Here is a 13,461-nt window from a genome sequence, read left to right as displayed (position 1 = left end):
TTTTACCTGGTGTGGGGGAGTCCAGAACTAGAGGGCATAGGTTTAGGGTGAGAAAGGAAAGATACAAAAGGAAACTAAGGGGCAATTATTTCACGCAGAGGGTGGTACGTGTATGGAATGAGCTGACAGAGGATGTGGTGGAGGCTGGTACAATTACAACATTTAAAAGGCATCTGGATGGGTATATGAATAGGAAAGGTTTGGAGGGATATGGACCATGTGCTGGCAAATGGGACTAGATTAAGTTGAGATATCTGGTCGGCATGGACGAGTTGGACCGAAGGGTCTGTTCCGTGCTCTATGACTCTCTGATTTTATGACATCCATCCCAGGACAAGCCAAACACAGACACACCATCTACCATCCTCTGAGAAAAAGAATTGGAAATGACATCGCCAAAAAGCCAAAGAAACCTAAACACATAAATAGAAAGCGGGACATAATACCAGTGCTTCACCAGAGGCTCATTGATCATGTTACCTGGCATGGTGACAAAACATCTAAAAACAAACCTTCCAATTCAGCGAGCAAACTTAAACTTGAACAAAGTGTTGGGTGTTTAGTGATTAGAACCTCTAAATAAGTAGGAGAAAGGGGCTGTTTGGTTTTTCTCACTTTTGTTACCCTGTAGGATTGGTTCTTATCCACTACAAGAATAAAACGTGAGCTGTTTGGTGAGTCTGGGAAGTAGCTAAGGTACATTCTAATTGTAAAGTTGGAAATATAGGAACTGGTGGTAACATTAAGAAATGTATAAAGAAGAAAGATAAATAAGTGGGTGGTTAATTCAAGCACGTCAAGGTGGAAGGAAGGGTGATGTGTCACAGCTACAACATGTGGGAGTTCTGGATGCCACTGGGGTTCAGGACAAACACATCGGGTCATAGAGCATGGGAACAGACCCTTCGATCCAACCAATCCCTACCATGTTCCCAAACTAAACTAGTCCCACCTGCCTGCGATTGTCCCATATCACTGCAAACCTTTTCTCGTCATGAACTTACCCAAATGTCTTTGAAACATTGTAACTGTACCTGCATCCACCACTCTCTGGCAGTTCATTCCACACACATAAGTAATGGTGGCTACAGTTTCAGAGCTGAGGCTGAGTTGCAGATCCTGTGATACATCAGGGAGGGATAAGTTACCTTTGTATCAGGGGACAGTCATGTTCCTTCAGGATAGGCTCTTTTAATGCAGCCAGTGGTCGGGGCAGGTGAGTGGGTGTTCCTTTAGTGGCTGAGATGTGGCTACCACTTTTTTTAATTTCAAAAATATACTTTATTCATAAAAATATTTTGATCTGTACAATTGGTCATGCCATACATATGTAAACATTCTATTTCTTTGCATACAGAGATAGAGTAATCATTCGTATATACAGGTCTGTATGTTTACTATCCATATATTTAGCTGAGGTGTCAGCAGAGCCCCCTTACTGCATGGGCCACCTGTTCTTAGGCAGGCAGATGTTACACAGTGGTCTTTCCCCACTGCACCTTGGCGGCAGCTGCCCCAAGCTTCAGTGTGTCCCTCAACACGTAGTCCTGGACCTTGGAATGTGCCAGTCTGCAACACTCAGTCGGGGTCAGCTCCTTCAGCTGGAAGATCAACAGGTTTCGGACCGCCCAGAGAGCGTCCTTCACCGAGTTGATGATCCTCCAGGCACAGTTGATGTTCGTCTCGGTGTGCGTCCCGAGGAACAGGCCGTAGAGCACGGAGTCCCGCGTCACGGTGCTGCTCGGGATGAACCTCGACAAACACCACTGCATTTCTCTCCAGACTTCCTCTGCATAGGCACATTCCAGAAGGAGGTGTGTGACAGTCTCGTTCCCCTCCGCAGCCGCTTCAAGGGCAGCGTGCGGTGAGGCAGAGAGTCCGGGCGTGCATAAAGGATCTCACAGGCAGAGCCCTTCTCACCACCAGCTAAGGGAGATGTGGCTGCCACTGGCATTTGTTGCTGTTCCCTTGAACTGAGTGGCTTGTGGGGCCATTTCAGAGAGCAACCACATTGCTGTGAGTCTGGAGTCACGTCTCGGCCAGACCAGGTAAGGGTGGCAGATTTTCTTCCCTAAAGGACATGAGTGAACCAGATGGGTTTGATGATAGCAAACATAGTCAGCATCACTGAGACCAGAGTTATGTTTTGAATTTAGTCATTTAGTTTAAATGCCACTATCTGCCAAGCTGGAACATGTAGCAATGTCCCCATTAGCCGAGTTTAACGGTTTGCTGGCCCAGTGACTTTCCACACTCCCCTGGAATGTCTGCGAGTGGGGCAGGTAAGGGGACACACACAGGGAAAGAATGTAGGATGCTCAGTCTTTGCAATTGTCCATCAGGGTGGCGGTTCTTTCAACTTGTTCAACTTTACCTGAGGAAGGAGCAGTGCTCCGAAAGCTTGTGATTTCAAATAAATCTGTCGGACTGTAATTTGATGTCATGTGATTTTTAACTTTGTCCCAGCCCAACACTGGCACCTTCACATCACGGTTTTCTGTAACGCAAGTTTGCAGAGGATCACAACTACTGCGTTATAGTAAAACGCCCTGTACGGTGGCCAGTGTTCTAATGCAGCCAGAGCTGCATAACTAGGAAAATAGAAAGGAGCTTAAACTAAAAGGCATCAAATTTATGAACATGTGATAAATCAAAGAGTAGAAACATGGTGATAGAGAAAGTTTTTATTAGGGAAAATTATAAACAGATTGTGACAAGAAAGGATAGAGAGTGAAATCGAATAGTAACTCAACAGATAAGGGGTTACAAAAATAATAGAAACAATAAAGCTCAAGGCTCTGTATCCGAATGCATATAACATGTGGGAAAACAAAACTGAATGTGCAACTAAAAATGAATAAGTAAGATTGATAGCCACCACAGAGACCTGAATATTGACAGGTACAGGATATTTAAGAAGGACCAATAGCTTGGTATAGGTAACGAGGTAGCCCTGTTAATTAATTCTGATATTACCTTGATAGAGAGGGATGCCCCAAATTCAGAAAGCCATGATCTAGAATCATTTTATGTTGAGAAATGATAAAAGTAAGAGGTCATTTGTAACGGTGGTGTATAGATCCTTGAGGAGTAACCATATATCAGGACAGAATATAAAGGCAAAAATAATTTGATGTTGTGAAAAAGGCACAGGAGTAATCATTGGAGGTTTTAATCTAAAAAAGACTGGAAAAATCAGATAGTCACAAGGATAGCTGGGATGAGGAGTTCATCAAATAGAGCAGTCTATATTCGAATGGGTATTCTACACTGAGATTAAATAATGATCTCACACGATGAATGCAAACATTCAAATATCACCCCATTAGTCTACTTTTGACATCAGTAAAGTGATGGAAGGTGTCACCAACAGTGCTCCCCATTTACCTGGATAAGTGCAGCTCCAGCAACACGCAGAAGTTGGACACCATCCAGGTGGACAATGACCTGCTTGATTGGCCGTTCAACCACAAACATCTATTCCCTCTACTACTGATGCTCAGTTGCAGCAGCGTACTATCGAGACTGCAAATATTTACCAAGGCTCTTTAAGACAGCACCTTAGAAACCCAAACTTCTACCACCCTGAAGGACAATGGCATCATATATATGGAAACATCACCCAGGCATGTCCAAAATAACAAAAACCAGGACAAGTTCAGCACAGTCAATTATCATTGTATTAGACTACACACAATCACCAATGAAGTGATGATAGGATCAGTCAACTTCTGACCTCATTGCAGCCTTGGTGAAACTTGAACAAAAGGGCTGAATGAGATGAGGTGAGAATTAACTTACTAATATATGCAGGCATAAATTGATCTTTTTCTGGTTGGCAGGTTGTAATGAGTGGTGTATCACAGGGATCTGTGCCATGCTTTTGTCTATTTACAATTTACATCAATGAGCTTTGATGAAGGTATGGGGGCTAAGTGTGCTGATGACACAAAGGTATGTTCAATAGTAAGTTGTGAAGGGGACACAGAAGGCTATAAAGGACTGCACACGAGTTATGTGAGTGAACAAATGGAGTAGAATGTGACAAACTGTTCAATTGTCAATTTTTCCAGGTCGAGCTAAAATAAATATATATTATGTAAATAGTGAGAGATTACAGAACTGTGAGATGCAGAGATCTGGATGTTTTTATACATGTATCACAAAAGGAGAGCATACAGGGACAGTTAGTGATCAGGAAAGCGAATATTACATCATTGTGTACTGTAAGAGGAAATGAATGCAAATGTAGTGAGTTTCTGCTTCAGGACACTTATGACACCACACTTGGAATATTGTAGACAGTATAGCTTTGTATAAGTATTTAAATATATTTAAAGCAGGCCATAGGTTTACTAGACTAATACCTGGGATGAGCGGATTGGTTTTATGAGGAAAGGTTGGGATGCCAGGTTTGTATCTGCTGCAGTTTGGAGCAGTACGAGATGATTTGATTCTAGGACCCTGAGGAGGTTTGACAGAGTGGATGGAAAGAGTATGTTTCCTCTTTTGAGAGAATCTAGAGGGTCTTCTTTTTAAAAGAATTATTTAAGGCAAAGATAGATGTACAGGGCCCTTTTTTCATTGGTAGTAAGAACATTGTGTCAGTTTCAGTCTAACAAATTATGTGGTAGCTAATTTCTGGTTTATTCCTCAGAGCAATGCCTTGACCAAGTAGATTTAGCCTGCCTGGTTTCAATATAAACAAGTCTGCCAGTTAACTGTCAGTCATCGTGTAATGGGTACAGTCCATGGCAGTGCATCCACCAATCAGAGTCCGTTTCCCAACCAATCAGCATCCTCTTCTCACACAATACCAAATTTTGTTCCCATTATCATTGGTGTTGTAAATCTCCTGATGAATACAGAATTAAAACCTTCAACATGTCTCTGTCTTCAACAATACTTAAGATTTGTGTGACCGAACAAAGACAATTACACTTTATTACACTTAATTAAAGGCAATATTGTTGTGATTTATTTTTGTCTCGTACTCAAAATCTCCTCATCCACAAATAGCGTTTCCATTGAAAAATCAACCTAACCAGACAAGGCAGGCCCAAGCATTTCTTCTTAGAAGTAGCAAGAACCTTCAGGAACATGTAAGCGTGAAGCCATCTGTTATGACTTTATCTGTCCGTTGAACCCTGCCTTCTAAAGGATATAATGCAGAACACAGTTTAATCAGAGACAGTGACAAATAGGGGCAATTATTGGTGCATCTGGTCTGTCTAATCTGCTTAAGGTAGATTCTCTCCATATATGATCCTGAACACAAATTGAATTGCTGGTGTGTCTATTGGAGGACATCGTTGCTTGTTTTATTTGTTCACCCACCTCATTCACAAGATCCTTTGAGATAATGTTAGTAATGTTGTCTTAGGGCCTCAATACGGTGTCTATAAGTTATCCAGGCTTCCATGCTGAAGAGATATATATGGAGAGTCTTTGCTTGGTTGTGTCTGATTCTAATTTGGAGCCTGAGATCACAGTTTTGGAAGGTTTGTGTAGATGATGCACCATGGGCTGAGATAGATATTGGATAAGGGTGAGTACCTCTTACCAATGCCAGTTTTTCTTGGGATAGATAGCTTCCAAAATTTAGGAATTGAGACTCTTTTTTTTGCCAGTTTCACCTAGAATGTCAGTGGAAGACATTGCATTTTGATATATTAGATGCAAGCTCTTCAGAAACATTGGTTTTGCTGGTGCTCAGGGCAAGTCCCTATCTGTCCTTGACTTTGGTGAATATGTCCACTATCTGTTACAGTTTTTTCTCAGGTTAAGCCCGAATGCTTCATCAGCATATTGTAATTCTGTACAGAAGTGCTTAGCTTAGGTTTCGCTTTCAGCCTGGAGAGGATGCCAGATATTCAATTTGTGTTCAGGATCATATGTATGATAACTTATTTCTGCACCCTGACTGATCCTGGTATATTCCTGATGAAGGGCTTTTGCCCGAAACGTCGATTTTCCTGTTCCTCGGATGCTGCCTGACCTGCTGTGCTTTTCCAACACCACTCTGATCTGATCCTGGTATACTCAATTACAGCATTGCTCCAAGCAAGATTGAGAATAGTGTTGGTGAATGAAACTCCCTTATTTAACAGGGTAAGAGCCTCTCAGGTGTTATTGCACAATACTGTGATTTAAACATTGTCCCTTTGAAGCCTCACTCAGATTCAGAGATGTACTCTGGACAGAACAGAGTGACTGACAATAGGGCTATCTTACTGTAGCTGTTCAAGGTGTTAATGAGACCACTCCAGGAATACTGTGTAGTTTTCGTTTCTGTATTTAGAAAAGGATGGACTGACATTGGAGATAGTTCAAAATAAATTGACTAGGTTCATTCCTCGGTGAAGGGGTTGACTTATAAAGAATGTTTAAATGTTTAAAGAATGATTAAGCCTTTACACATCAGAGTTTAGAAGAACAGCAGTGATTTTATTGAAACATACACAATTCTGAGGGGGCTTGACAGGCTAGATGTTGAGAAGCTGGTTCCACTAGTGTGGGGACCACAAACGAAAGGACGTAGTTACAGAAAAAGGAGATATTACTTTAAGATGAAGATGCGAAGGAATTTCTTCTGCCAGAGAGTAGGAAATGTCTGGAATTTTCCAGCCCAGAGAGTTTGGAGGATAGATCGCTGAAAGTATTGAAAGAGGAGGTAGATTTTAAAATATTGGGAGGTTGAAGGCTATGAGGAGCTGAGGCCTGGAGCAGATCAGCCATGATCTTATTGAATGATGGAGCAGGTTTGAGGGGCCGAATAGCCTACTCTTAATCCTATTTCTTATGTTTTTATCCTGGATTCATTAGGGAAGCTAAACTTCAACAGCATCCTCCAAACCAATGATCTCTGGCATCTTGAAAGACACGGGCAACAGATGCAGAGCAATGCCACCACATAGTTACAACAAAACCCAGTTTCCCAGTGTACAATTTACCTAGCAGTCAAGTAGCCACACTTGGTTTTTTTCAATCTCCAAGTTTCTGAATTATTATGTTTCAATAGTTTTAGTTTATTGTCCTCTTTCTCATGATGTGGGTGTCACTGACAAGGCCAGCATCTTTAATCTTTAATCAATCGTTAATTACTCTTGAACAGAGAAGCTTGCTTGGCCATTTCAGAGAGCAGTGAACCACATTGCTGTGGGTCTGGACTCACATGTAGGCCAGACTGGGTAAGGATGGCAGACTTCCTTCTCTAAAGGACATGAGTGAACCAGTTTTTTTTAAATAATCAGTTATACTTGTCATAACCCCATTATATATTACCTTTATAATCCAGATTTATTAATGTCATTTATATTTAAATTAAATTAAAATGCTTCTGGAGTGGGACCTGAACCCATGTTTCTAGATCATTCCCTGGGTTTCTGGATTACAGGTCCATGTGACACAGGGATCGTGAGTTTTAATCACACCAGGCTGCACTGATCACATTTGAGGGAGTGCCATACTATTGGGAGCGCCATGTTTCAGATGAGATAATAAACCATCAACTGGTTTAGAGCAAGGGTGAGCACCCTGTTTTTCTGTGTCAATATTTAACCTTCAAACAACACTTAAAATAAATGATCTGGCTATTATCTCATTGCTCTTGGAACTTTGAAAGTTTTTTTCAAATAAAGGACAAAGTATGGAATACAAAATTAGATGGAGTTACATTGTTGGTTCAACATGTGGCCAAAAGATCACAAAACTTAGGAGCTGAAGTAGGCCAATCAGCCATTGAGACTGCTCTGCCCGTCTATGATCTGATCATCCTCAGCTCCACTTTGCTGCCTTTTCCCCATAACCATTGGTTCTCTCCCTGATTATAAATCTATCTCAGCCTTGAACGACTTAACAACTATGTACTATACTTGACATCCCAGCCTCAACAGCCCTCTGGGCAAAGAATTCCACAGACTCACTAGCCTATGGACCATGAGGTGAAGTTCAGGTTCATTATAGCTCTGGACATTTAGACTCATTAGCTGAATTGGGAAGAGCCCTCATGAGAGGGTTTGTTTGACACCATCTTCTGTATTTTGTATTAATTGTTGTTCAGCTTATTTGACAGTTTTCTCATTTTTTTCTATTCACAGTGTTCACAAACCGGAAATCAAGTTCATCATTATCTTGGACAGGCGCCTGGATACGTGGACGTCCATCAAAGCAGCTCTGGTCCAGATTGCGGTGTGTAATTCATTTTCAGTTCACTCTTCAGTGCTTGTGATGAATAGGACTCTTTCTGTATTGGCTACTTTAACGTCTGATGTAAGAACAAGCAGCACCCAGGCAGTTGTTGCAGGATGTGACTATAAAGGGGACAGTTTCTCACCCCCCTTGAGTCTGTACAGCTATTCAATGCAATCATGGCTGATCTAATAATCGTCAGCTCAACTTTTCTGCCTTTTCCCCATAGCCCTTTATCTTGCTTCCTGATTAAAAATGTCTGTCTCAGTCTTGATTTGATTTATTGTCACGTGTACCTAAGTACAGTGAAAAGCTTTGTTCGTGAGCACTACGGACAGATTACAGTAAACAAGGACATACAGATTATAGGGAGCTCAGACAGAGTGAGACATACACTGCACAAAGCAAGATCAGCATGATGTGAAGTTAGAGAGCAGGGAAGAAGCTGTTCCTGAACTTGTTGGTGCGTGTGCTGAAGCTTCTGTATCTTCTGCCTGATGGAAGAGGTTGTAGGAGATCGTTACCGGGATGGGAGGCGTCTTCGATGATGTTGACAGCTTTTCCGCGGCAGAGTAAATGGATGGAAGTTTGGTTCCTGTGATGGTCTGGGCTGTGCACACAACCTTCTGTCGTTCTTGAATATACTGAATGACCCACTAAGTGCTGGCAATGACAGTCTGAAATATCATGTCCCTTTCATTTGTGATGATCAGTTGCTTAGGAATATCAATAAATTGTTGGGAATACAATATGATTCAAAATCCATTAAACATGGACTAAATCATGGACATTTGGCTATCTGACTTTGTACGTCATTGCCCAATTGGAAATGATATGGTGCCATTCAACCAAACAAAATCCTTACTTTCTCAGTGAACTTAAAAACAGCTTTACTAGTGCATTCTAAATGTGGGGAGTGAGTAATTGGGCCGGACTGAAAGTTTTTTCCCAAAAAACTGAGACTAATTGTGGATCATTGATCCAGGCAGCTACAGGTCTGAAGCAGGTTTCTCCATGGTGACTGTGGATGTTGTTTGAGGATATTGTGTTGGATTTTAAGTTTACATTTGGCAGGAGAAGGTGACTGATCTGAGCTTCCTGGCTGTGGTGACATTGATTGTTGTCAATTCTCACTCCACTATTGCTGAAGGTTTCAAATTGAGGGCTGTTTGAACAGAGTTGATGATCAGACCATAAGATGTAGGAGCAGAAAGAGGCCAGTCAGCCCACTGAGTCTGCTCCATCATTCAATGGCTGATCTGACAGTCCTCAACTCCACTTTCATGCCCTTTCCCATAACACTTGCTCCTCCAACTGAATAAATATCTGTCTGTCTCAGCCTTAAACATATTTAATGGCCCAATCTCAACAACCCTCTGCAGTAAAGTATTCCACAAATTCACTGTCCTCAGAAAGAGGAAATTCCTCCTCAGCTTTGCCTTAAATGTGTGACCCTTTATTCTGAGATTATACCTTCTGGCCTTAGACAATTCCACGAGGAAGCAATCTTTCCACATCTACCTTGTCAAGTCCCCCTAAGAATCTTGTCTGTTCCAATAAGGTCACCTCTCTCTTTTAAACTCCAACAAGTACAAGTTCAATCTAGGATTTTCCTGCTCCTCGGATGCTGCCTGACCGGCTGTGCTTTTCCAGCACCACTCTAATATAGACTCTGGTTTCCAGCATCTGCAGTCCCCACTTTTGCCTAGTTGATTTTAACCTTACTGCGAATCCTCTTGCGAGGATGCCTACCTTAAAGAAGTTCTCCTCCTCTCTCCACAAAAATCTCAGTGAGTCTCTCTCTCTCATTGCAACCCCCAGGTCATCTCCTCTGCTGGATTTTCCTGCTCCTCAGATGCTGCCTGACTGGCTGTGCTTTTCCAGCATCACTCTAATCTAGACTCTGGTTTCCAGCATCTGCAGTCCTCACTTTTGACAAATTCAATCTAGACAATCTGCCCTCAGAAAACAGTCCCTCCATAGTTGATTTCAGCCAAGCAAACCACCTCTGGACTGCCTCCAATGCCAGTATATCTTTTCTGAGATAAGTGCCCCTGTATGACTAGTAGCTTGTACAGTTTTTCATTTCCTTTGAAGTCAAGACCAATATTCCATTTGCCTTCCCAATTACCTATTTTCTCTATTATCTGCCAAACTTGGATGGTAGTTTTGATAATTTCTTTTCTTTCTGCAGAATTTCATATTTAAATAATATTCAGCTCCTCTATTCATCCTGCCAAAGTGCATTACCTCAGTTTTTTTTCCAACATTATATTCCATCTCCCATCTTTTTGCACACTCACTTCACATGTTTGTGTCACTCTGAAGGCTCTTTATGTTATCCTCACTACTTGCCTTTGCACCTTTTTTTGTGTCTTTTGCAAATTTGCTAATAATACATTCACTTTCCTCATCCAAGTCATGAATCTATATGGTAAATAATTGTGAGCTAGTTTTCACAAGCTGCCATTCTGAAAATGCAATACTCTGTCTTCTATTGATCAGCCAATCCTCTAACCATGCTTATACTATCCATAGGCTCTTATTAAAAAGCCTATTGTGTGAAAACCAAATATATTACATCCATTGCTTCCCTTTATCTTGTTTGTTACCACATGTGCTGACTGAACATTCCCTTTCCCCTGACTGCCAATTCCTTCCTCCCTTCAAGCATTAACTCCTCTCCCTCTTGGTATCCTCTCCCACAGCCTTATACCCTCCTGAAATACGGCACAGGTACAAGATAAGAACACAGAGCTAATAGTGGAACACATAATCTGGAAATGCTTCTCCAATTCCCTCAACTGGTTGAATCAAAGGATTACATTTATACATCCCAAAATGTTTTAGGCTGATTTAGTACTTTTGAAGTTTAGCATTGATGATGATCAGATGGTCTGTTTTTGTGATACTTATCCAAATGCAAATATTACTGATGACACCAGCAAGATCTCTTTTGCCATCCATTTGAGAGGGCTCATAGGCCCTCAGTTTAATATTCCAGCCAAAAGACAACGGCTCTCTGACTGAGCAGCCCTCTCTCAATACTGTACTGAGTTCTGCAGCAGGACTTAGTGTCATAGAGTCACAGAGATGTACAGCACGGAAACTGATCCTTCAGTCCAACTCGTCCATGTCGACTAGATATCCCAACCTAATCTAGTCCCATTTGTCAGCACTTAACCCATATCCCTCCAAACCCTTCCTATTCATATACCCATCCACATGCCTTTTAAATGTTGCAATTGTACCAGCCTCCACCACTTCCTCTGGCAGCTCATTCCATACACATGAACAAGTTGCCCCTTGGTTCTCTTTTAAAGTTTTCCCCTCTCACCTTAACCTATGCCCTCTAGTTCTGGACTCATCCACTCCCAAAGGAAAATACCTTGTCTAGGACTTGAACCAATTATCATCGACCAAAACTGAGGCCTATAAAACCTTTGTTTCCCATATGGCAATTTAGCCAGGAGACCATCTCCGCCCTCGTCTGATTGTCCCCTCTGTTTCCAATTCAGTTTATGTAACATGAAATGAAAACCTTAGAGCTAGCTTGGAACTTGTGGCTGGTGTGGGTTGAAGGAAAGTTTGTTTAGGTGACATTGTTAATTAACTTCCACTGTTGTTTAATGTTTAATTGTAGTCCAAGGTTTCCATGGGATTTAATTAAGACAATATATTTGAAATTTAAAAAAGTAAAGTTACCATCATGTGAAAACAATATATTTGGAATGAAAACAAAAAAATACTGGAAACACTTAGCAAGTTAAGTGGCATCTGTGAAGAGAGACAATATTGCAGGACAATAATTTTTGAATGGAACAATATGATGTTGTAGGCAGAAAGTGTTTAAAATAAATGCAGAACCAGGAAAGAGGGTAGATAATATGCAGTGGCTACCGTGTTAGGATGGAGAGCAACAGGATTCAGTGATAAAATCAGTTCAACATACAAGACAAAAGGAAATGCTCATAGAAAATGTAGAAAGCTGGGACCAGAGAAGATGCAATTGGAAGCCTTGCCTTTCCACATTCAACATTCAATCCTTCCTCTGTACCTTTACTGCTGGGAAGGGCAAGAGAATAGTGGGGTGACACCAACACCTCCAACTCTGCCACCATGTTGTTCAGGATTCTTATCACTGTATCCTTCAGGAAGTCTGATTATATCACGGAGATCACTACCAACATTGATCATCAAGAAGACAGCTCACCACCACCTGCCCAGGGCATCTGGGTGGAAACCATGCCAACAGACCAAGAAAAAGAACAAGCAATAAATGTATTCAGTTTTTTTTATTCACTTGTGGGATGTGGGCATTGCTGGCTGAATCAACATTTATTTCCAGTCCCTAGCTGCCCTTGAAAAGGTGGTGGTCAGCTTCCTTCTTCAATCACTGCAGTCCATGTGCTGTGGGTTGATCCACAATGCCCTTAGGGATATAATTTCTGGATTCTGACCCAGCGACAACAAAGGAACAGCGATATGTTTCCAAGTCAGGATGGTAGTGGCTTGAAGGGGACCTTGGAGGGTGGAGGTGGTCCCATGTGTCACCTGCCCTTGTCCTTCTATATAGAAGTGGTCATGGGTTTGGAAGGTGCTGTCTAAGGATCTTTGTTGAATTTCTGCAATGCATCTTGTCGATAGCATTAGGGTTCGGGTTAAGGTTACGCTGCTACTGAGCCTCAGTGGTGGAGGGAGTGGATGTTTGTAGATGTGGTGCCAATCAAGCAGGCTACTTTGTTTATGGTATCAAGCTTCTTGAGTATTGTTTGAGATGCACTCATCCAAGCAAATGTTACTTGTTACTTGACAGCCTAAACCTGGATACTGTCCAGATTTTGTTGCATTTGAACCATAGACTGCTTCAGTATTTAAGGAGTGCTGAATATTGTACAATCATTAGCAATCATCCCCACTTCTGACCTTATGATGGAGGGAACATCATTGATGAAGCAGCTGCAGATGGTTGGTCTTAGGACACTACCTTAAGGAACTCCTGCAGAGATGTCCTAGAGCTGAGATGACTGACCTCCACCAACCACGCTCTGTGTCAGGTATGACTCTAACTAGTGGAGAGCTTTACCCAGATTCCCATTGATTCCAAATCCAATCCAAAGAACTGCAGATGCTGGAAATCGGAAACAAAAACAGAAATTGCTGGAAAAACCCAGCAGGTCCAGCGGCATGTGTGGAGAGAAAGCAGAGTGCATTTTTCAGCTTCAGTGACTCTTCTTCAGTCCCTTTCTTCCTGATGCCCATTGATTCCAG

At 41.8% G+C, this 13,461-nt stretch overlaps 1 protein-coding gene across 6 annotated transcripts in view; it reads left to right on the top strand.

Moving 5' to 3' along the window:
* The window catches only part of mcf2a (MCF.2 cell line derived transforming sequence a), a 182,359-nt gene that overhangs the window by 47,904 nt on the left and 120,994 nt on the right, over positions 1-13,461 (top strand). For all 6 annotated transcript variants that reach the window (XM_087991850.1, XM_087991851.1, XM_087991853.1 and 3 more), the window contains exon 4: positions 8,100-8,190. In XM_087991850.1, the coding sequence (XP_087847976.1) occupies positions 8,100-8,190 (91 nt within the window). The remainder of the gene's footprint in view (positions 1-8,099; positions 8,191-13,461) is intronic.

Source organism: Chiloscyllium plagiosum, unplaced genomic scaffold, assembly GCF_037043375.1.
Source record: "Chiloscyllium plagiosum isolate Xiang-an unplaced genomic scaffold, Cpla_swu_hap1 HiC_scaffold_11, whole genome shotgun sequence".
NCBI classification, from domain to species: domain Eukaryota; kingdom Metazoa; phylum Chordata; class Chondrichthyes; order Orectolobiformes; family Hemiscylliidae; genus Chiloscyllium; species Chiloscyllium plagiosum.
The sequence above is the reverse complement of the archived record's forward strand: the minus strand, read 5'-3'. Positions and strand labels throughout refer to the sequence as shown.